Source organism: Panthera onca, chromosome C1 (assembly GCF_046562875.1).
Source record: "Panthera onca isolate mPanOnc1 chromosome C1, mPanOnc1 haplotype 2, whole genome shotgun sequence".
Classification (NCBI taxonomy): domain Eukaryota; kingdom Metazoa; phylum Chordata; class Mammalia; order Carnivora; family Felidae; genus Panthera; species Panthera onca.
In genome coordinates, this window is record NC_138346.1 from 169,564,133 (window position 1) to 169,590,093 (window position 25,961).

Genomic DNA, 25,961 nt, shown 5'->3' on the forward strand with positions numbered 1-25,961 from the left:
ATACAGTCTCTTTTTTTGGGGGGCAGCTGTTGGAGGAAACACCTGCTGAAAGGCCCTTAAGGCTTACAGACAAAAGGCATGTAGATTTTGATGTTTTCAGCAAGTAGATCATGTAGGAGTTTCAGAAATCTCTCAGAAGTACCTCAGATAAATCTTCACATAAAGTGAAGAGTGTGATGTCTGAGTAATCATACTGACAATTATTTGTGAAGGTGAATGTTGCTTAGAAGATTCAAAAATAAGCAAATGAGAGATTGCCAATATCTAAACTAGGTACCAAATTACATGGTAAATGGGTGTTTAAATCGTGTCTTAAGTAGTGTGAGATGCATGTTAATTTGGAAACTAATTCTTGATTTAACAATCATCTTTTATATCCTGCAGACATTTAGAAGAAATGCACTTACTATGGACACCAACTTCTTCTGCATCTGCCTGATCATATTTAAAGGAACAGAAGAAATGTTTGTAATTAATCTGCCCAGTAAATACCAGATCATAGCACTAGGCAGGTGTGTGTCTAGATAAAATTTCTTGCAGCTAATTTAAACTTTCTACACACAGCAGTAGATAATCTCAATGTAAATAATACATTTCTTCTTGACCCTTTAATGTAAGCCAACATGTAGAACAAGATCTTGACTTCAATTCTGTATCACATACACTTCTGTATACTTTTAGCATTTGTGGATAGACTTAGGACATTTATGAAAATGGCACCTTTGGTAAAACTGTATGTTTTAAAGCTCAGATTAAATCTAATGGTGAGTGGAATTAGGTACCACTTTCCCATTTAAAGCCCCAGATGTGTATTAATTAGATTTTTTACACTCATAGAATTTTTCAAGAAGTTTATTGTATAGCCACTGTCTCGGGGACGAGTCTTTATTATATTCTAGTTATTCCTATGTTTGTGCAGAAAAACTATTTCAATGTTTAAACATTTTTATACCTCCTTATATAGAATAGTGGAATGCATTTTTCAGTACATTTTAAAATATGAAGTTGTTCTTAAACTGAACTACACACTGTACTGAATTGAAAGGACCTTTCTTAGGGGTCAGGAATCATTTTGATTCCTTCCAAGTGATTTTGAAACATCATTTTAAATTTCTATTTTTCTGTGGTGTTATTTTGTATTATAATCATCTGTACTCTCACGAAACAAGGGGAAGAGGGTATCACAGGATGTGTTATAACTTGACAACACGGTTTTTTAAAACTTCTGTATTTTTCTTTGACCACTTCTGCAGGGGAAAAAATACTATTCCCTTGGTACTTGCCCTAAGTCTTGATAAAATTTGTGGAAGATACTACTGTATCATGAAATAAAAATACTGTATGAAAATCTGAAACAAAATTTAACTTGTTTGAAAATAACTGATTTTCCATTTAGAGAAATTTCAGATTTACTTCTTAAAATGAAAATGGGTTTTAAGAACTATTAAAGGACATAGATACTAAATAGTAACCCAATTAACTATTAAACCTAATTGCCTTCACTAATGACTTTATTGGTACTATTTAAATAAGACTTTTAAGATAATCTGCTAAATATTAAGAACAGTTTGTGATACAGTCCTTGTAATAGGATATTACCGAAAATATACCAAAAAGAATAATTCTTTTTGTGTTCTAGCACTGAAAACTAAGCTTAGGATGTAAAGCCAAAGCATATAAAGAAACTTACATTAGTCAGGAATTAAAGGGTTAAGAAGTAGTTTGGTTTCATATGTAATGCAAGTTATGTAGGTATGTGGTTAATGCTATTAAATCAGTTACTGTATGTTTGACCTCTTGATATACTAAGCTTTTGCCTTTCAGAACAGCTGGGTCTGCTAAGAATCATTTCCCAGTCCTCTTCATTGTAGATCAGATGACTCTCGCTTTATCACCCTTGGAGGCCACATGAAGGACAAAGCAGAAAGATCCACACACAAAACTAATGTTTATATGGGGGGGAGGGGGTGCGGCATGGAGGAAGGCGGGGGATACACTTGGCCCTGATCTTCCAATGAACATAACAGAAGAGAGACCAATTGAGACTTGAAACCCCTGTGTTACTCCAACCATTATTTAGTTACATCCTATCCATCTTTTACTCTTTCTATTGAACAGAGAGGCTCCTTTGGCTGCCCTGACTTTTGTAAATGTTTCACTCACTTAGTTGTGGTTTATCATTTGGACAGAATGCTACATCTGGGATTTTTCTCCCCTCCTTAAGGCCTCAAAGGAAAATGGCTTCTGTATGCTTCATATTTGATACATGAACATACACCCTGTTCTCTTCATTTTAAGAAGCAAACCTGAGTTTATTGGCAACAGAGAAAACTGTGTTTCTTAGAAAGGGCCCTTCCCTCTAAAATGAACTTGAAAATAACTTAGAAGGGTTCATTTTTTTGACAGATTAGTGAAGTGAGAAATCTTTAATATTTTTGCATTACCTAAATATCTTTATATTTAGATATCCCAGTAATCCTGTCACTGAAATACTTTAGAATTGTCTATTTCTGTGTTAATTCATCACTGGACATTTTTGGTATTTGGACATTTGTTTTTTAAATTTTTTAATGTTTATTTTTGAGACAGAAAACAAAGCAGGGGAGGGGCACAGAGAGAGGAAGACACAGAATCTGAAGCAGGCTCCAGGCTCTGAGCTGTCAGCACAGAGCCCAACACAGGGCTTGAACCCACGAACCATGAGAAGTCAGACGCTTAACCAACTGAGCCATCCAGGTGCCATTTTTGGTATTTTGGAACCTAATCCAAGTTCAGAGTGGACTCTTCTTAAATTGGTTTCTAACAGATAGTTAAGACATACTTGACTTATAATTGCTACAAGTCTCCATAACAGCTACAATGTTAACTCAATATGATTAGGTTAAATCATCTAGAAAATGTATATTTAAAGAATTTGCCCATAACATCCTTTGAATATGTACATATTCTATTTTATTAATATTTACATAATACTTTTTCAAATAATGTTTCTCTGTTCCAGTTATTTAGAAGTTAGAACTTCCTCATCATTGATTTAAATCAACATCCTGTGTTAAACCTATGTATGCTATTCCAAAAAATAAAAAATAAAAAAAATAGGACTACACCAGCCAGCCAAGATGCTGACATTTGGGCACAGTGATTACAGATGGTGACCATGGACAGCAGTGTTCCTGCTGATTCGGCAGTGATTCAAGGCTGCTTTTCTGTGCTGACCTGCCCTTTGAGTCTTTATGCACATTTGCTTCGAAAAAGAAATACTTCCTGATTTTTGCTTTGTCTAAATCTATATACTTCCTTTATCAGACTTAGAAGTACATACCTTCTTGTATCAGCCTGTGGCTGTCCATGTCTAGAACCAAATTTTCTTTGTGTATATGTGTTCATTGTTTTAAAATGTATCACCAGTCAATATACTTTAATGGCTATCTTATGAAAGAAATATATTCATTAAAAACACATGTTGATATGAAAATAATTGTTTTATTCTTATCATGGAGAGTAAAGACAACACATCTAGACAACACATCTTTACATAAGAAACTATAACATCGATATGATACATTTTTACCAATTGAATATGATAGTAAAGATGAGCTTCTCCTAATATAGAATGATACATTAACAGAGCCAAGTCAATATGAAACATGATATGAATCAATGCTATGGAAGTGGTTATCCTGAACCACATCACAACAACAACAATAAAAAGATCAGAAGGATGAAATCCTGCATAAGACCATTTAACTTAAACAGAATGATCCTGGAAGTTTAGAACTAGTGATCATGAGTAATTAAAAAGACATCACTCAAACCACTTAGATTTAAATTCAAGAAAATTCACTGTTAAATTGCATTTAAGTAAATCGGCATTTTGGAAAAAATAACATGGTTTAACCTCTCTGCCTGTTAAAAAGAAATTCAAATTTGTACCATGTAATGAGGCATGTTCAAACTTCAAGCAGTTTAAATTGCCTTCCTACAGTCATTTAAAAGATTGTCACAAATTTAAACCCTGAGATAGATATCTAAAGAATGAATACACATTACTTGTATTCCAAGGAAGGAAAATGAAATTTAAATACCAAAATTAGTAATTTCCTTTAAAAAGAAGGGTTAAATTCTCCCAGTAAGTTCACTGGATTTGCAGATTTTCTTTAAGACAACAACTTGTATATTTCCTGAGTAAATACTGGGATTAAGGGCATTTTCTCTTATTTTCCCACTTGGATAACTGAATATTATAAAACTACAGTATGTCTTGGCCACTCAATAGTTAGAAAATAAAAGCCTCCACTGGGCTTGGATCCCATATAGATTTATTTTGTATAGACAACAATGACTTTTCACCATCTTTTTCCTGTAATTCCATGATCCTCAAAATGATAATTTTATTTATACACAGCAAAAAGTTCAAAAACCGTTTAAGCACTGTTAATATTTTCACGTGTTTGCAGATGTACCTAGTTGATTTTCTTCTGATTTCTTCCACTTTTGGAATCCCACATGATTATAATGTTAAAGTAGACTAAGAAGAACAGGAAATGTAAGCAGGATACAAAACAAACCAATACAGAAAATAAGTCCGGAAATTTCTGAGGAGGATCCAGTGTGACAGTTATCAGTGTCAGAAGTACCATAGTGATGACTGAGATAAGAAACTACAAGGAGGGAAAAAACAAATTACTGAATAATATAAAAGATTAAATGTACTGGTAACATTTACTTATAGCTGTAAGTGAGCAGAACTGAAGGTGAAGGGTGGGACTCCAATCTCTTCTAATGGTGGATTTCTTCCTCCTAGGCTGCATGTTAGAATCATCAGTGGAGGGTTAAAAATCTCTATGACCAGGCCATACTTCAGACCAATTAAATCAGTTTCTAGGGTAGGCCTCAGGATTTAAAGGCTTCCAAGTGATTCCCATGTGTAGCCAAAGCCTGAGAATTCCTGTCATACTTAATACCACCCAAGTACTTAAAAGTTACCTGGAACAGACAATACTGCTAGTCAGGGTTAAATTCAGGCTACACTCCAGGGCCCTGAGTCCTTATAAAATATAAAGTTCTAAGCTAATCTAAGAACCCATCTATAAAAAACTTCCATGGCAAATAGTAATATTTCATGTTCATGCAACATTCAATGAGCTAATGCTGTAGTAAATCATGGTGGGGCATATGAAAGAAAATGTAATCTTCTGGCCTCAAAGAGTTTTCAATTTAATTAGGGAAATGCATGAACTAGTTAAAATCACAAGGTCACATTTTATTAAAGGCCAAAATGAGTAGTAAAAATACTGCATTTATTGTAATTGTGTAGCAGTCAGTTTTCTTGACACAGAAGCTGCTTAAGTAAATGTTCTATATTTCCACATTTACTTTGTTTTCTAAGCAAGCAGTGAGAAACCATTGCTGGTGACTTTCATGAAGAAGGTGGGACAAAAAATGGAACCCTAAAAGATGTTTTAATGGCAGGATTTAACGACCTGAATAGAGTATGCAGTGCTCATTCCAGAGCTTAGGAATAGTAACCAAAAAAGACTCAGACAGGTGTAAACGGCTACAAATACCCTCCAAAGGGAAAATCCCCTGAGTCAATCTTAGTGTAAAGTGAAAATTTCTAACTTCTGAATTGAAATAATCAAATTTAAAGTTTCAAACTTAAGAAATACAGGGCTGGTTGAAATATCATGATACTATGATGCTGAATCAGTGTTAAGGGACATACTAAAATTCCTTCCATTTTAAACAAACTCTAGCTATTACCCCATTTGCTCCTATTTACAGAAAAGTTTCCCAAAGGAGTTGCCTATAACTTAATGCATCCAATTCTCCTCCCATTTCATTAGTAAATCCACACCAATTAGACTTTCACCTCAGTTGCTCCAATGAAACTGCCCTGATCAAAGATCCATAATGACTTCCACTGGTTATTTATCACCTTATTTGATCTCTCAACAGCATCTGAAATAGAACATTACTCCCATCTCCCTGACACACTTCCTTCACTTGGCTTCCATAACACCATACTCTCCTACTGTTAATCCTCCACCAGTTAATCCTTCTCAGACAACTCTGATGTCCCCTTATGTCCCCTACGTCTATGTACTGTAGTATCCCAAGACTCAGTACTTAGTCGTCTTCTATACTCACACCTTTTGTGAGCTCATCCAGCCTGGACCTCTCTCCCCTAAACTCCAGACTCATATTCAAATGGACATATAATAAGCATCTAAAAATATGCACACAAGCTATCCTTAGTAAGATTAACAGCTGACTTCTCATCAGAAAACATTGAGGCCACAAGGCAGTAAGATGGATGACATTCAAATTGCTGAAAGAAAAAGACAATTCCATTTCTAGCAAAAATACCCCTCAAAAACAGGAAAAACCAACATAAAGCACAGTTGATACATTTGAAAACACTGAGATAATACAAGTATGTTCTCTAAATACATTGGAATTTTTAAAAATTTTTTAATGTTTGCTTATTTTTGAGAGACAGAGTAAGAGCAGGGGAGGGGCAAAGAAATAGGATGACACAGAATCTGAAGCAGGCTCTAGGCTCTGACCTGTCAGCATGGAGCCCAATGCGGGGCTTGAACTCACGAACCGTGAGATCATGACCTGAGCCAAAGTCATTTGACCGACCGAGCCACCCAGGCACTCCATAAACACATTGGAATTAAATGAGAATACAAAAACAGGAAGAAATCTGGGAAATCCCCAAATATTTGGAAACTGAACAAGTTTCTAAGTAATTCATGAACCAAAGAAGAAATCACAATGGAAATGGACTGTATTTTTAACTCAACAGAAAAGCAAATGTCAAAATTTATGGAAAGCTGGCTTAATATGACATAGTAAAATTTACAGGTTTGAATGCCTCTATAAAAATGGAAGAAAATTTTTAAATCAATCACCTGAATTTGAAATTTAAGAAACTAGATAAAGAGTAAACCAAACCAAAGGCAGCATGAGAAAGAAGAAAATTAGAACCAAATCAATGAAATAGAAAACAGAACACCAGGGGTGCCTGGGTGGCTCAGTTGGTTAAAGTGTACAACTCTTGATTTTGGCTCAGGTCATGATCTTGCAGTTTGTGGGTTCGAGTCCCGTGTCAGGCTCCATACTGACAGCTCAGGGCCTGGCGCCTACTTTGGATTCTGTGTCTCCCTCTCTCTCTGCCCCTCACCCCCGGCCCCCCCCTCCACCCCCTGCTTGCACTCTCTTTCAAAAATAAATAAACGTTAAAAAAATTTTTTTTTAAAAGTCAAGTGTATCTGTATACAGTAGTAATGAACATTATAAAAACAAAATTAAGAAAACAATTCCATTTAGAAAAACATCATAAAGAATACTTAGAAATAAATTTAACATAAGTACATAAGACCCGTACACTGTTGAAGAAAATTACAGATTTTCTAAATTAATGGGAATGTATACTATGTTCATGGATTTGGAAGACTAAATCTTATTAAGATGGCAATATTCCACAAATTGATATACAGAATCAAAGTAATCCTTATCAAAATCTCAGCCGGGCTTTTGGAGAAATTGACAAGCTGATGCAAAAAGTGATATGGAACATAAAATAGCTAAAACAATCATGAGAAAAAACAAAGTTGGAGGGCTCATGTTCTGAATTTTAAAACTAACTACAGAGCTATAGTAATGAAGACAGTGTAGTACTGGCATAATGATACACATATGTATCTGTGGAATAGGATTGATTTAGGATCAATTGATTTTTAGGATCCTTATATTTAGGATCAGTTGATTTTCTTTTTTTTTTTTTTTTTTTTTTTTTAAACTTTTTAAATGTTTATTATTTTTGAGAGAAAGAGACAGAGAGCAAGCAGGCAAGGGGCAGAGAGAGAGGGAGACACAGAATCGGAAGCAGGCTCCAGGCTCTGAGCTGTCAGCACAGAGCCCGACGTGGGGCTTGAACTCACAGACTGCGAGATCATGACCTAAGCTGAAGTCAGCCACTTAACTGACTGAGCCACCCAGGCGCCCCATGGATCAGTTGATTTTCAACAAAGGTACCAACACAATTCATTGGTGCTGGAACAACTGAATAAAGTTGGACTCCTACCTCACAGCATATATGAAAATTAACTCAAAGAGAATCAGTGACCTAAAATTAAAACATTTCTTTTAAGATTTTTTTGTTAAGTAATCTCTACACCCAATGTGGAGCTCAAACTCACGACCCTGAGATCAAGAGTTACTCCTCTGGGAATGCAAGCTGGTGTAGTCACTCTGGAAAACAGTATGGAGGTTCCTCAAAAAATGAAAAATAGAACTACCCTATGACCCAGCAATTGCACTACTAGGTAATTATCCAAAGGATACAGGTGTGCTGTTTCGAAGGGACACATACACCCCAATGTTTATAGCAGCACTATCAACAATAGCCAAAGTATGGAAAGAGCCCAAATGTCCATCGATGGGTGAATGGATAAAGAAGATGTGGTATATATATATAAATGGAGTATTACTCGGCAATCAAAAAGAATGAAATCTTGCCATTTGCAACTACGTGGATGGAACTGGAGGGTATTATGCTAAGCGAAATTAGTCACAGAAAGACAAATATCATATGACTTCACTCATATGAGGACTTTAAGAGACAAAACAGATGAACATAAGGGAAGGGAAACAAAAATAATATAAAAACAGGGAGGGGGACAAAAGCGTAAGAGACTCTTAAATATGGAGAACAAACAGAGGGTTACTGGAGGGGTTGTGGGACGGGGGATGGGCTAAATGGGTAAGGGGCATTAAGGAATCTACTCCTGAAATCACTGTTGCACTATATGCTAAATAATTTGGATGTAAATGTAAAAAAAAGAAAAGAAAAATGCAAATCAAAATGCATTAGGGTGATTAAAAAGACAGTAACGAGTGTCAGTGAGGATGTGGAGATACTGGAACCCTTATAACACTGCTGATGGGATTGTAAAATGGTATGCAAACCTTGGAAGACAGCCTGACAGCTTCTCAAAATGTTGAACATAGAATAACTAGCAATTCTACTTCTAGGAATATCCTCAAGGTATCTGGAGACATATCACCACACAAAAACCTATACATGGATGTTCACAGCTATTATTCATAGTAACCAAAAGGTAGAAAGAGCCCACATATCCATCAACTGATGAATGGATAAAGAAATTGTGGTGTATCCATATAACTGAATAGTTTTTAGCCATAAAAAGTAATGAAGTACTGATACATGCTACAACATAGTTGAACCCTGAAAACATGCCCAGTGAAAGGAACCAGTCACAAAAGACCACATTTCATATGATTCCATTTATATGAAATATCCAGAATAGGCAAATCCATACACACAAAAGTAGTATGTCAAGGGTTGGGGAGAAGGGGCAGAAAGCAACTGCTAATGGGTACAGGGTTTATTTTTGGAGTGATGAAATGTCCTAATACTAGATAGTGATAATGATTACACAACTCTGTGCATAATACTAAAAGACACTGAATTATACACCATAAAAAGGTGAATTTTGTGTTGAACTTCAATATAATTGCTATTAAACGAAATAAAGGTCCTCTAAATACACCCAGTTGCAATAGCCATAGGATAAAATTTCACGCTTTTGTGGATTTTTTTTAAACTTGTACTTTGCCATATAAAGATCTCCTAGAGAGCTAAGCCTGTCAAGTGATTTGTTTTGTTTTGTTTTGTTTTGAACTAAAGAATAAACTGAAGTTGTGTTTGTAAAAAAAAATAATAATAAAAATGAAAATAGTTACACACTCCTCCAACTGAGCTAGCCAGGTGCCCCCTCAAGATGAAAATAAAACTCTCAAAAGAAAACATAAGGGTAAATCATGACCTTTACACAATGGTTTCTTAGATAAGACATCAAAAGCACAGGGCATCTGGCTGACTCAGTCAGTAGAGCATGCAACGCTTGAACCCAGGGTCGTTCAGTTCAAACCCCAGGAGGGAAACAGAGCTTACTTTAAAAAAAAAAGAAATATATATATATATAACAACAACAAAAGACAAAGAAATAGACATATTGGACTTCATAAAAATCAAAAAAAAACTTTCATGCTGGAAACAATACCATTAACAAGTGAAGGAGGAACCTACAGATTATGAAAAAAATATTTGCAAGTCCTATCTAGTAAGGGACCTGTATCAAGAATGTGTAAAGAACTCTTACAACTCAAAAATAAAAAGGCAACCCAATTAAAAATGGGCAAAGTATTTGAATAAGCATTTCTTCAAAGAAGATATACAAATGGCCAATAAGCAAATAAAAAGATGCTCAACATAATTAGTAACTAGGAAAATACAAATCAAAACCTCACTGAGACTTCACTCCCACCAGGACAGCTATAATAAAAAAGACAGTAACAAGTACCATCATGAATATGGAGAAATTAGAACCGGCATATATTGCTGGTGGGAATGTAAAATCATGTAGCACTTTGGCCAACAGTTTCTCAAAATGTTAAACACAGAACTACCACTCCTAAGGGTACATTCAAGGGAAATGAAAACAATATGCTGATAAATTTATACACAAACCTTCAGAGCAGCATTATTCACAACAGCCAAAAAGTGGGATCAACCTAATGCCCATCAACTGATGAATAAACAAAATGTGCTGTATCTATTAAAATGAAATATAGTATGGAAATAAAAAATAATGAAGTACTGATACATGCTACAACACAGATGAACCTCAAAAACGTTATGCTAAGTGAAAGTAGCCAGTCACAAAAGACTATATTTCCTATGATTCCATGTTATGGACTGAACTATGTCCCGGCAAAATTCATGTTGCAGCCCCAACCCCAATGTGACTACATTTGGAATCACAAACTTTAGGAAGCTTAAATGAGGTCATAAGGGTGGGACCCTAATTTGATAGGACCAGTGTCCTTATAAGAAGAGGAAGAGAAAAAACATTTTTTTAAATAAATTTTTAAAAAATAATAAATAAAAAGAAGAGGAAGAAACACCAAAGTCTCTACACACCCACACAAAGAAGCAGCCCCATGAGGACACAGCAAGGTTGCCTATAACCCAGAAAGAGAGACCTCACCAGAAACCTTGATGAGGCACCTTGATTTTGGACTTCTAACCTCTAGAACTGTAAGAAAATAAATTTCTGTTGCGTCAGCCATCTGGTCTGTGGTATTTTGCTATGGCAGCCCTAGCAGAATAATACATTCCACTTATATGAAATGTCCAGATAGGCAAATATATAGGTAGAGAAAGTAGATTACTGGCTGTCCAAGGCTGGAGATTAGAGTGGAATGGAAAATGGCTGCTAATGGGAACAGGGTTCCTTTTTGGGGTGATAGAGATATAGTGTAAAATTAGGTTATGGTCATGGTTGTACAACTCTACGTACATACCTAAAACCAGTGAATTGCATACTTTAAATGGGTGGACTTTATGGGTGAATTTATGTGAGTTATATCTCAAAAAAGCTATAAAAGAAAAAAGGTATTACATTTTTTTTTTTTAAATAGTGCCATGCTAAGTACCATTCCTTAAAATCTGAACAACTTACCAAATATTGTATAATTCTGGAAAGAAATGTAAAACATGGAAGATATTTCCTAACAGAAAGGGAAAAGGATTTCAACTGAAGTTCTTCTTCAGAAGTCTTTTCAAATATTGAAAAGGAAGTTGCACAAGCTATAAAAAATGCGATCGTTGTCACAACTAAGGGCATTAGGAGTTCATCCTTCAGTAGAAGAGGTAGCATACTGTAAGGGAAAAACAGAAAAAACATCAAAAGAGAATTGCCAGTTCAAACCACATCACTCTGAAAAAAGTTTTAAATGAGTTTATAAGAAGTATACTGAAAATACTATATGAATATTGGTTTGACTCACCTAAATGTTGACACAAGTAAAAACCAGGTAGACATAAAAGGAATTTCACTTAAAACTAAGCAGACTGGTCTAAAATGATAAAGAAAAAAAAATATTTTAATCTGACAGAATTTCAATTCTTGTGAAAAATATAAATACATTTTATCTGTCTGATCTTCGGGGTAGCTAAACAAACAAACAAACAAACAAACAAACAAATAAAAAACAGCCAGTAAGGTCTCCATATAAGGTCTCCACTGATTCATTTTTTTTAATACCTATCAATCCAAACTAAGTGAGTCTAAACATAGAGAAGGTATCTACTCCTCATAATAACTGAAAAACTGCTTCTTTCAATATTCCATTAATGGAACATTTTTTTTCTAGCCTACAAACAGCAGCTTAAAGAAAGGATCTGATAAACAGATCCAAACATTCAGAGATAGAGTTTTTTCGTGTTTCATCCTACTTGGGAAATAAATCAATTTCCAGTATAGTGGTATTCAAACTTCTTTTATATGATCCTCCATGATACATATTACTAATATAAGTTAAAAATTAAAGTTGTAACAGACAAGATCATCTTCTGCCACTGAAGCAAGAACAACAGAGATAAAACTTACAAGAGGAAACAAGCTGATAATGGTAGAATAAAAGAAAAGAGGGGAAAAAAAGTAAGAAGCAGCTACAGGAAAAGAACAATAGTATAGGAAGAGGAAGCATAATGCCAATAAAAGGAACTTTATTATAGAGTTTAGGATTATGGGTCCCAACTCTGTGACCTTACCACCCACCCTGGTCTCATTACCTTCTGGATTCTACTGTGGCAATGTTCAAGTAGAAGAGGACCTGAGTCTTAGTCCCATCTCTGCCACTTATTACTGTATGACTTTGAACAAATGATTAATTTTGCCTTTTTTTCTTATGTATAAATGGAAATAATAATACTTGTATTGTTAAGTAGTTGAAAGAACTCTTTTACTAGTATTACCTAATTTTTTAACATGATTATTTCTGTGTTTCTAACGTTTACTACTGATTGTGGTACGTTACTTGTGTACAATACTTGTTGTTATAGTTGTTTTGGGTCTCCTTATTTTAGAAGCTTTGAGCATTCTCCTTTTTAGAAGGATGACTTTCCCCCATATCAACTAGCATATGAGATGTAAAGTGTGGGGTTACAAACCAATTGAAAACTACTGCACTAAAAGAAAATACTAGAACTTTCAGTTTCACTGCTTGATGCTTTTTAAATCAGAATGTATTTATGTTAAAAATATACACATAGTAGGTGCTCAATAAACATTATTTCTCTTTCTGGGTCAAAACTCCCATTTATTCATTCAATATTCATTTACTGAATATAAGCATTTGTGGAAAACTTATTACGTATAAGCACTACTCTGAAAGGAATACAAAGAGGAATATAACTCAGCCCTTGACCTCAAGGTACTTAATATTTATAATCAAGTACCAAAATCCTCTGCATCCTCAACCTCTTTGAATCTTTCCCTTTATCGCCTTGTTCAAAACAAACCTTGGCTCCCTCCCGCTGAGGAAAATGCTGTCCCTCTGCCCTCTCAACTGTGCCTGTTTTGTTGTTTCCACAGCCTTCAAACAAATGGACCCAGAGGGAGATAGCATCCTTGGTCTTTATCACTTCTTCCACACCAGTTCTCCCTCTCTCCGCCCGACCAATCTCCAACTTTGAATCTCATGTCATCGGGCTTCATCCCTATTAGTCCTCATCTTTGTTACCATCCACCAACCACAAGGTCACTTCCCTCATTACTCAATCATTTCAACTCCTTACTGTCACTCTCTACAACCCTACTCATCTTAATTCCTGGCAATTTTTACATAGACATAAGTGATCTTCCAACATCCTGACTTCTCATTTGCTGGAGCTCCTCTCTTCTGGTGATCACATCTTCATCCCTACACCTTAGGGTCATACTCAGGACTGCAAACCCTCCATAATCACAACCCATCAACTGCATCCTGACCACTATCTCCTACATTTTCAGCACTCCAAACTCCAAACAATCTTTTATCCCATCAAGACTTTCAATCCATTATTCCTACCACCTTTTCACTTTGCCTCACTCCTTTGAAGTCTTTCCCCCTTCTTAACCAAGAAGTTTAAATTCTAAGGTCAATCATTATAATACCACCCTGCATTCACTCGTAAGCCCCGAGCAAGCCCATTATCCTCACTAGACAAAACCATAAACCTGGAAAGACCCAACTCTCCACTTGTACTTATTCCAACCATAGTGAGGAACTGCTCTTGAGAAAAACATTTACCCACACTATTTTCACTTTAAATATATGATCATGATATTCGAGTGTGTCCAACACCTACTATTTATTTCTCTAGTCTGTTCACATTCTGTGTCTCCTTAGAATAATTCACACCTTCTCTCTCCTCATAATCCCCAAAGCTCCGACACATTCTTGCCCAATGGCCTTGCCTTCCACTTCACTGAGAAAACTGAAGCAATTAAAAGAACTTTCACAGATGCCACCATCACATCTACTCTCTCCCCAGCATCTGTACCTATCTACCCTATTCCCTCTATTTATTAAAATGAAAACTCATGCATCTGTCCAATGCCAGTTCCATTTGTGCTCTAGGTCCTATCCCACCTCCCTTTCCAAGGAATTTGCTCCAACAACTCCTACCTCCCTCCTCTATCATCAATGTTCCCTCTCTACTGACCATTCCCACACCATGATTTCTCCTATCTTAAAACAAACGGGTACATGAGTGGCTCAGTCAGTTGAGCATCTGACTCTTGTGAGATCAGGTCATGATCTCACAGTTTGTGGGTTCGAGCCCTGAATTGGGCTTTGTGCTGACAGTGCAGCGCCTGCTTGGGATTCTCTCTCTCCCTCCCTCTCTCTGCCCCTCCCCCACTCACTCTGTCTCTCTCACAAAAATAAACATTAAAAAAAAAAAAACCTCACTTGACTCTACTTTCTCTAACAACTGTTGCTCTTATTTTTTCTCCCCTTTTCAGCAAAACTCACCTAAAGAACCCGTCTCATACCATATACAAAAATTAATTCAAAATGGATCAAAAATCTAAATATAAGATCTAAATTCATAAAATTCTTAGCAATAACATGAGACTAACTCTTTATTATGTTGGATTTGGCAATAGTTTGTTAGATCTGACACCAAAGCCTAAGCAACAAAAGAAATAATAGATAAATTGAACTTCATCAAAATAGAAAACTTTTAAAAGATTTTAAAACTTTAAAAAAAATGCTCAAAAGCACTAGTTATTAGGGAAATGCAAATCAGAACCACAATGAAATACCACTTCATACAATTAGGATGGGGAAAAAAAGGAAAATAATAAGAGCTGGAAAGGATGTAGAGAAACCGGAAACCTCATACATTACATTACTGGTAGGAATGCAAAATGGTATAGCTGTTGTGGAAAAGTTTCATGGTTCCTCAGTCAGTTGAATATAGAATTACTATATGACCCAGAAATCTCACTCCTGGGTATAGACTCAAGAGTACTGGGGCACCTGGGTGGGTCAGTCAGTTAAGCATCCAACTCTTGATTTCCACTCAGGTCATGATCTCATGGTTCCTGGGACTGAGCCCTGCATCAGGCTCTCTGTGCTGACAACAAAGAGCTTACTTGGGATTCTCTCTCCCCCTCTCTGCCCCACCCCTCTTGTGTGCACATGCTCTCTCTCTCTCTCTCTCTGCCAAAATAAATAAACTTGAAAAAAAAAAAGAGTACTAAAAACAAATGTTCAAACGAATATGCAAGAATGTTCATAGTGGCACTACTCACAATAACCAAAAGGTGAAAACTCAAACGTTCACCAATTGATGCATGGATGAACAAAATGTAGTAAATCCATACGATGCAGTATTATTCAGGCATAAAAATGAGTATTGATACCTGCTACAACATGGATTAACCTTGAAAATATTACATAAAAGAAATCAGGCACAAAAAGCCACATATTGTATGATTCAAATTATATGAAATATACAAAATATATAGTAATATTTTAATTTTTTGAGGAACTTCTACAGTGTTTTCCATGGTGGCTATACCAATTTACATTCCCAACAAGAATGTAGAGTTCCCTTTCCTCCACATCCTTACCAGCACTTGTTCTCTCTTGTCTGTTTGATAAGAACCATTCTGACATGTGTGAAGTGATATCTCATTATGGTTTTGATTTGCATTTTCCAGATGATTAGTGATGTTGAACACCTTTTCATGTACCTGTTGTATATCTTCTTTGGGAAAGTATCTATTAAGGTCCTTTGACCATTTTCAATAAAATTGTTTTTTTTTTTTACTAATGAGTTGTATGAATTCCTTATATATTTTGGGTGTTAATTCCTGATCAGGTATATGGTTTGCAAATATTTTCTCCCATTCCACAGACTGCCTTTTCATTTTGTTACTCATTTCCTTTGTTATACAGAAGCTTCTTAGTTTGATGTCATCCCGCTTATTTATTTTTGCTTTTGTTCTTTGTGTTTTTGGTGTCATATCCAAAAGATCATGCCAAGACCAATGTCAAGGAGCTTTTTCTTTTAGGAGTTTTATGGTTTCAGGTCTTGCATTTAAGTCTTTTTTTATTATTGGGGGCAGGGGGCAGAGGGAGAGAAAATCTCAAGCAGACACCACACTCAGCATGGAGACCAACACAGGGCTCTATCCCATGATCCTGGAATCATGACCTGAGCCTAAATCAAGAGTCAGATGCTCAACCGACTGAGCCATCCAGGCACCCCACATTTAAGTCTCTACTCCATTTCAAGTTAATTTTTGCGAATGGTGTAAGATAGGTGACCCATGACCTTAAATATCTTCTTTAGTCAGCTTCCAGGATATCAACCTTGTGGTTTTTCATCCTACATCACTAACCATTCCTAGTTGCCTCTTCTCCTAAGACCTCTTAACATTGTGTGGCCCAGGACTCAGTCCCTGGTTCCTGTCTCTATATATACTCGCTCCTTTGATTATGTCATCCAGTCTCATGACTTTGTCCTCTCTACTGACAAACTACTAAATTTCTATCTTTAGCTCAAACCCCTCTCATATATCCAACCTAGACTTAAATCTAAATGCTAACCCAATATCTCTGTTTCGATATCCAAAGATCTGTCCAACACTGAACTTGGTCTCACCAGGTGTACACCTAGCCTGATCCTGTTTCAATGGCATTCTTCCCGACTTCAGTCAATCACTATTCTATCCTTCTAGTTCCAAGCCAAAACCCATTGACACACCTTTGATTTTTCTTTTTCTCTCACATGCTACATACAAATCATCAGAAACCCTTCTGGCTCTATTTATATATTCACAATGGCCACTTCTCACTTCTTCCACTATTACTACCTTGATCCCAATCACCACCACCTCTCACCTGGATTATGGTAACAGCCTTCTAAGTGGTTTCTGTGTTTTCTTGCTCCATATAATCTATTCTCGACCTGCAGCCAGAATGCTTTTTTTTTTTTTTTAAACTTCATTGAGGTATAATTGATACACAAAGAATCGCACATATTTATTTAATGTGTATAATTTGACAAGCAGAGTGGATCCTTTTAAAACATCAAGTCAGGGGTGCCTGGATGGCTCAGTCAGTTAAGCATCCGATTTTGGCTCAGGTCAAGATCTCGCGATGTGTGAGTTCGAGCCCCGCATCAGGCTCTGTGCTGACAGCTCAGAGCCTGGAGCCTGCTTCAGACTCTGTGTCTCCCTCTCTCCCTCTGCCCCTCCCCTGCTCTCATTCTGTCTCTCTTTCAAAAATAAATAAACATTAAAAAATATTTTAAAAATAAAAATAAATAAAACATCAAGTCAGATCATGCTTATTCCCCAACACCCTTCCAAGGCTCCCCACTTCCTTTAGAATAAAAGCCAAAGTTCCTAATGTGGCCTACAAGGTCCTGTAGAATTTATACCTCTGTTACCTCTTTAACTTCACCTTCTATTACCCCCTACCTTGACCACCCCATTCTGGCCACATTGGCCATTCTGTTGTTCACTAAACATACCAGGCATACTCCCATCTTAGGACCTTCACACAGGCTGTTCTCTTCATCTAGAATGTTATTATCCCAAATATCCACACAGCTAATTTCCTCATCATCTCCAGTCCTCTCAAATATCTCCTCAATGAGGCCTACCTATCTGTATTGAGATTATAACCTGTACTTCTCCTGTAACCCCACCTCCAATACTCCCAACTTCCCTTATATTGTTTTATTTCTCCCTCATGGCCTTTATTACCTTCTCACACACTGTTTAATTTCTTATTTTTATTTATTAGTGTCTGTCCTTGAGAATAAAAGCTAAGAACGTAGGAATTTTTGTCTGTTTTGTTCATGGATACATACCAAGTGTGCAGAACAGTACCTGACAACCAGTAGGCACTCACTGAACATTTATTGAATGATATATCTGTTTAGCGATAGATTAGCTAGGACCAGGTCAAGAAAAACTTTCAATGCTAACTTTAAAATATTTTATCAAAATTATATTAAAGCCATGCACTGTTATAAATGACATAAGTACAGTTGTAGAGCAGGAACTCCAAGCAATTCAGGGCCCGGGGCGCCTGGGTGGCTTAGTCGGTTGAGCGTCCGACTTCAGCTCAGGTCATGATCTCACAGTCTGTGAGTTTGAGCCCCGCATCAGGCTCTGTGCTGACAGCTCAGAGCCTGAGACTGCTTCGGACTCTGTGTCTCCCTCTCTCTCTGCCCCTCCCCCACTCATGCTCGCTCTCTCTCTCTCTCCCTCTCTCTCTCTCTCTCTCTCAAAAATAAATGTTAAAAAAAATTTTTTTTTTTAATTTAAAAAAAAAAGAAATTCAGGGCCCAAGAGCTACTATGTATGGTCAGATTACAGATCACTGAATGGGCTGCCTTTGTATGGGGTAGAAATTCTGGGGAATTTGAAAGCAAACCTTTCCATAGTTCCATCACCTGGCACCAGGAATTTGTGGAGGGTCAGCCAAGCCTCACTTAATAGTGGTAGGAACTAACTCAGGTTTAGACTTTGGAGGATGAAACTAAACTGTCCTCCTAGTCTGCAATGATGTGAGACAGTTTTGTTTCAAGCAAAGAAGCCTTCCACATAGGCCAGCCCAGCTCAGAGCAAGCTCTGCACTGAGATCTTAGTCCAAAGCTCCACCTAACAAAAGCAATACTTTTTCCATTTGTCATTGGTTATTCTGTCCATGGCTCTTCCACAGGAACCTAGCGAACACAGGATAAGGCATGGAAGAGTCACAGGCTAGGATTGATCTAGGGCAGGATTCAAGTGTTCCAATGTGTTCTGGGTAAACACTATTTTAATGTTGGGATAATATACCTCCACTGTCACCCAATATCTATGATGAACTATGATGACCAGGAAAAAATTTTAATGCTCTTAAAACAAAGCAGTCTGATTAAGAATGGCCAATTGTGTCTAAACAAAGATTTTGACAAAAGAAACAGAACGGAGCCACCATATGAAAGCCCCTCAAGAGTTGAAAGAACAGAGAACAAAGCTACTGAATAGATGTGGAAATGAATGAAATGAAAAAGGCAAAGATGATAAACAGCCTCCAATCTGAGGAAAAGCTCTTTAGAAGACATATTTTTATTAGCATATAAAAAATATATATGAAGAAACAGACAGAAATAAGTGTGTCAGTAATAATTCTATGAAGCCTTTTCAATTTAAAATATTATATTTTATAAAGAAGTAAAATTGTAAGAAATCATTCTGGAAAAATACAATGTTATGAATAATTTTATCCAACTACATAACATTTGTCACTTAGGTGATTATATTAGGTAACAAATTTATGTATATATTATAAACATATAATAATAAATAAATAAAACACATACTTGAAACATTTTTACTTACAATGATACCAAGAGAATGGACTTTTCATGTACTTGGAAAGAAAATAAAAAGAATGATAGTGCACAGCTAACCTTTAAGGAAAAAGGGGGAAGAATGAGATATAACAGCTTGTCAATCATAACAGCAGTTTAAATATGAATCTAAATAAAGTCATTTTAAGTAAAATTTTAAAGCTTAATGTAGCTTCTATCTAGAAAGAAAATACCCACACAACACTAATACGCATAATTTTATTCAAATTTAGTAAAACATTTATTAAAAAAACAATGATTATATAGCTATACTTAACCATCAAAAACAAGTTCATTCAGACTCAGTTATGAATAAACAAAACTACTATATACTTCAGACACAACAATCATACCTTCATCCTCCCTTGGAATCTCTAACAATTAAATTAAATTAAATTAAATTAAATTAAATTAAATTAAATTAAATTAATTAAAAAGCATTGAAGGAAGGACAAGAAGTTCAAAATCTAAAACTAGCAAGACAAATCTATTTTAGTGTTTTTAAAATGTACATTTCAATAAAATATATTGAATATTTTATAAAGTAATCATTTGTTATTTGGGGTTTTAAATCAGAATTATTTAGATCTATTTTCAGAAGGTTATGATCTGCATATTGGACATCTATCTACACAAATCCAACCCAGAGCAAATCCTATCTACACCACCTTCTAAATACATTATCTACCTACTTCTTTCCACTGCCCTCTGCTGATGGTGGCACAGGAGTGGTCTAAGCCACACTCATCTTTCTCTTGGACTCCTGCCACAGCCTCCTAATTGGTAACTACACTCTTGCCTCCTACAGTCCACTGTGCACTCAGCCACCACACCAGATCATGTAAATTTCCCTATTTAAGGTCCTCAGGTAGCTTCCCATGAACACTAAGAATGAAATCCAAACTCCTATATGGGTCCTGCCTTCCTGTTCCAGCCTATTTCTTACTGCCTCCCTCACTCACTTCATACCAGCCATTTCATACCTGTCTATGTGCCAAATATGCCAATGTGTTCATGCTTTAAAGAAAAACATTTTATCAAGTCAGAGCACAGATCTTGTTAATGGCTCCTTCTGGCCATTCAGTTCTAGGCTCAAATGTCACTTACCTCAATCTAACCAAATCCATCAGCACTCTTTTCGCCTAATGCTATTTTCTTAATAACCCTAATCACTCCCAGATATTTCCTGGTTAACAGATCGATTTTGTTGCTTATCCTTTCCTGCCACTAGCATGAAAAACCCCAATTAAGAGAACAGGGAGGTTACCTGTCATTCACTTACACACCAGTACCTAGAAAAGGACCTCCTCGCACATTAGAGGGCATTCGAAAAATACTACTTGAATAAATTAAAGACAATCACTTTGCTGCTATAGATATATTAGTGTTCACACTATCAATTACCTCAATTACAGACTTATGTTGAGAAATAATTCAATCTTTACTGAAAGGAATACACTTGAAAATAATTATAATGGGAAATGATTTCAAAGTTCTCAGAAGTAATCAGTAAAAATTCAAAACATCAACACAAATAAAATTACAGAAGTCATTAATATAAATCTTTTTTAGTTTTTTAAACATAGTGGCTTGTATTAAAACATAGCAAACAGCGGCACCTGGGTAGATCAGTCGGTTAAGCATTCGACTCCCGATTTAGGTTCAGGTCATGATCTCACGGTTCGTGAGCTTGAGCCCCGCATCAGGCTCTGAGCTGACAGTGCAGAGCCTGTCAGAATCCCAAGTGGATTGTCTCTCTCCCCCTCCCCCAATCATGTTTTCTCCCTCCCTCCCTCTCTCTCTCTCTCAAAATAAATAAATAAACTTAAAAAAATAGCAAACAGAAATAGGAAAATAAGAAAAATTAGGAAATAGGAATTAGGAAAATAAGAAAAAATTAGGAAAATACAGGAAAAAATGTTTTTCCTGGCTTATAATCCTAAAAGTAATTACCTCTAACACTGCTACAGTTACTTAAGTTCTGAAATTTCATTTGCTTATCTGTGAAATCTACCTTTATTAGTATGTTATTTCTTAGAAAAATAGCATAATCTCATGTAAGCCTGCAAATATTTCAAGTTAAGCCTACTGAAGACATCAGAGCATTACTAACCAGATTCCTTCTGTTCTAAAAATCCTATAGAATATTAACTGTCGATGACTTACAATGCTGAGTTCACTCTCAGAATGAAACAAGAGAAGCTGTCAATGAAACGGTAATAAAAAAGCAAAGAGGAAATGAAACCATCCTTTTCACACTGTGGTACTCATACATATTTTTGCAGTATTTACCGTTATGTTCTGGCTTGTTTTCAAAATGCAATGTAAATAAGTGGCAGTCCCCAAACTGAAACCATAATTTCTAAATTGTTGTCTCCTTTTAAGTCCACTAAGACTTTTGTTTTCATAAACTAAATTTTCTTGGTATTTTAAAAAGATATTTTTAAAATGTCATTTTATAGGGGTGCCTGGGTAGCTCAGTCAGTTAAGTGTCCGACTTTGGCTCAGGTCATGATCTCAGTTGGTGAGACTGAGTCCAGTGACAGGCTCTGCACTGACAGTGCAGAACCTGCTTGGGACTTTCTCTCTCCCTCTCTCTCTGCCCCGCCCCTGCTCATGCTGTCTCTCTCCCTCTCTCTCTCTCTCTCTCTCTCAAAATCAATAAATAAACTTTAAAAAATAGTAAATAAATAAAATGTCATTTTATTGATCAAGGCACAAAGGAACAAAATTTTAAACACTACAGAAATACAGCCAAGGAGGATATTGTGAACCTATTCAGAGACATCCTAAGTTGTAGGAAATATAACCAATTCATCCTCAAACTAACACAAGTCACCTTCCTAAAACAGATATCTGTCCACTCTCCTCAAAGATGTCTTTTGGCTCCTCTGGCACACAAATCAAACTCCAACTTTTTGAATCCAACAAAGTCTTACCCAGTTTGATCCTTTTTGACTCTTATCTCTCACTATACCCTCTCCTAACCTCAACACACACACACACCTTTCATTGTTTAATAACCACTATTAACATCCCCTATCCTTTCCCGCCTCTGTATCTGCAAGCTCTTCCTCCTGCCTTGCATTCTCTTCTGCTATATAACCCCCTCCTATTTCAAATCTTGCCCAGCTTTCAAAATTTGGCTCCAATCCCACTTATTCTAAGAAGCTGTCTAAAATCTGCCCCCAGGGGCATGTGAATGGCTCAGTCAGTTAAGCATCCAACTCTTGGTTTCGACTCAGGTCGTGATCTCAGTTTGTGAGAGCAAGCCCCGTATTGGGCTCTGAGCTGACAGCACAGAGCCTGCTTGGGATATTCTCTCTCTCTCTCTTTCTCACTCAAAATAAATAAATAAACTTAAAAAAAATTTTCTTAATCTGACCCCAAAGTAGTATCTCCCTTTCCCACACTATTACAACACTAAATGTGTAATAGACCTTAATACCATCTGCTTTATAGTATAATTATTTAAACATGTCTGTCACCACTCTTTTCTTCTTTGTATTCTCTCACTGACTAATACAAAGCAGAAGTTAAATAATTGTTGAGTTAAACTGAAAGATTCTGATTATTCAGCCTAGCACCTAAGTATGTTAGACACTCAATACATGCTCACCAAATAAATGAATGTATTATTTCTCAGTCCAGTAAGTCCCATTCAGAGCAAGAATATAATTACCAGTTGCAGCAAGAATTAAGTATTTAAAGTAATAAGAAACTTACCAGAGTAAATCTGAATCCTTTGGAAGAGGGCTGAAGTGTTAATTTTACACATGCAGGAAGCAGGCTCAAAAATGTAAAACAAAAGCTAAAAAAACGAATAAAAATAAAACATTTGTTTTCTTGGTAGCAGTATCTAAAACAAGGAAATATTTTTTTAGTATAAGGATCACATTACTTACCAACTTAGGTTGATTTAAAATTAAAGTTATATTTTATTTATTAAAATTAAAAAATTTTTTAATGTGTATTTTATTTTTAGACAGAGAGAGACTGAGCATGAGTGGGGGCAGGGCAGAGAGGGAGAGAGACACAGAATCAGAAGCAGGCTCCAGGCTCTGAGCTGTCAGCACAGAGCCCGATGCGGGGCTCGAGCTCATCAACCACGAGATCATGACCTGAGCTGAAGTTGGACACAACCGACTAAGCCACCTAGGCACTCCTATTTTTATTTATTAAAATTTAAATTTAAAACCAAATAACATTTAAATAAAATCCATGCACTGAAATATTTACCCACTTTAATATATACATGATTACATAATACAGAGAACATTACAATACTTATGTTATTTATAGAAAAGAATCAAAAAACAGATAACTAAAAGTCAATTATCACTCAAAATTAAGAAAACACAACCAGGTATAAAAGGGACAATATATAATACAAACAATCATAACATTTACTCGCAAGAGAATCTCTCTGGCCCTCTTCTCACAAAAGTTAATTACCTGATTTTCAAGCCCATGATAAATCAGAAAGAACAAGTTAGAAAGGGAGTGGGCCACTGCTAGAGCCTCTCCTACTAATGGCTGATGAGCAAGGAGGAAAAGGAACTCAAAAGGTAGAGCCATCTGGAGCCATTAAGTACCATGGCAAACGGCTTTTGCAAGCCCTGAAGACGAGTATTACAACACAATACAATAATTGATTTTCCCACCATTGGTGGCTTTGTGGCATTGTTAACCCGGATTAGCTGAACCACAGTTCCCTGAATTCTCTCTCTAGTATGCTTCCTCCTACAGTGGGCTACACAGGATATTCTCAAAAGAACTAGAGGACAGAAGGAGGCAGCACCCATTCTGTAGCATGCACACATACACATTCTCCCAGTTATTCAAACACTAATCCTGGTGTTGCTGGGAAGAGATTTTGCAGATGTAATCAAAGTCCCTATTCAGCTGATTTTTAACTTAATCAAAATTAAGATTCTTGAACAGCCTGACTTAATCAGTTGGAAGACTTTTACTTGTGTTTTTAATGTTTATTTATTTTGAGAAGGAGAGAGAGAGAATCCCAAGCAGACTCCACACATGGGGCTTGATCTCACAACTGTGAGATCACAAACTGAGCCAAAATCAAGAGTCAGATGCTTAACCAACTGAGCCACCCAGGTGCCGCTAGAAGACTTTTAAAAGAGGGCTTACGCCTGGGGACACTTGGTGGTTCAGTTAAACAACAGACTTCAGCTCAGGCCATGATCTCACGGTTCGTGGGTTCAAGCCCCACACTAGGCTCTGTACTGACAGCTCAGAGCCTGGAGCCTCCCTCTGTCTCTCTGCCCCTCCCCTGCTTGTGCGCTCTCTTTCAAAAATAAATAAATTAACATTTTTTATTAATGTTAATTAATGTTAATTACTGTTAATTTAAAATGTTGATTAAATTAATGCTAATTTTAAAAAATTAAAAAGAAAAGAGGGCTTGGGGCTTCCCTAAACTCAGATTCCAAAGAGCAACTGGATGTGAATTGCTTTTCCTTCCCTTTTAGATACTCCTTCCCGAATGCCTGCCTTGTGGACTTCCACGCTCTTCAGTCAGACCCCGCAACTGTATAAACCAAAGCCTTGTAATAAATTCACATGCACCCACACACCTCCTACTGATTCTTCTCTGGTTGAACCCAGATTGATATACACCAATGAAAATCATGACTCTTCAAGACAGTGTTTAATCCTATTTAGTAGACTTTGTTTAAGGGGGAGGGAAGTAGATAACAATCCAGAAAGATTATCACATAAAATATTGCAAATAAAAGTTTTGTTGTGTAGAGTGATAGGTTTATGTTATGTGGAAAATTCACTAATGAAAAACATCTCATTCCCTAATGATGTCAGATAAATGAGTTATTTTCATAACACTTTTAGAGAGAAGCTTATATAACATTATATACAAACTTTGTATCTCTTACCTGATTATTATCTGGAAGTGGTGTGGCAAAATTTCCTTGATCTTCAGAAAGATACTGAAGCTGCACCAAATATTGGCTACTTTATCCTGAAAAGAGATTTGTTAAATTTTACATTCTGAGGGGTGCCTGGGTAGCTCAGTTGGTTAAGCATCCGACTTCGGCTCAGGTCATGATCTCACGGTCTGTGAGTTCGAGCCCCGTGTCAGGCTCTGTGCTGACAGCTCAGAGCCTGGAGACGGTTTCAGATTCTGTGTCTCCCT

General features: G+C 36.4%; 2 protein-coding genes across 2 annotated transcripts in view; one reads left to right on the forward strand and one right to left on the reverse strand.

Moving 5' to 3' along the window:
• ITGB3BP (integrin subunit beta 3 binding protein) overlaps positions 1-3,461 on the forward strand; it is a 71,223-nt gene extending 67,762 nt beyond the window's left edge. Inside the window, exon 11 of the mRNA XM_078450574.2 lies at positions 385-3,461. The gene's annotated coding sequence lies outside the window, so the exon portion shown is untranslated. The remainder of the gene's footprint in view (positions 1-384) is intronic.
• An 8-nt stretch (positions 3,462-3,469) lies between these two features.
• Positions 3,470-25,961, reverse strand: part of ALG6 (ALG6 alpha-1,3-glucosyltransferase) — a 66,224-nt gene continuing 43,732 nt past the window's right edge. The window contains exons 10-15 of the mRNA XM_078451824.2: positions 25,702-25,787; positions 23,516-23,600; positions 19,779-19,849; positions 11,887-11,955; positions 11,559-11,757; positions 3,470-4,661 (exon numbers count right to left, since the gene is read on the reverse strand). Of these exons, the coding sequence (XP_078307950.1) occupies positions 4,464-4,661; positions 11,559-11,757; positions 11,887-11,955; positions 19,779-19,849; positions 23,516-23,600; positions 25,702-25,787 (708 nt within the window). The 3' untranslated portion in view covers positions 3,470-4,463. The remainder of the gene's footprint in view (positions 4,662-11,558; positions 11,758-11,886; positions 11,956-19,778; positions 19,850-23,515; positions 23,601-25,701; positions 25,788-25,961) is intronic.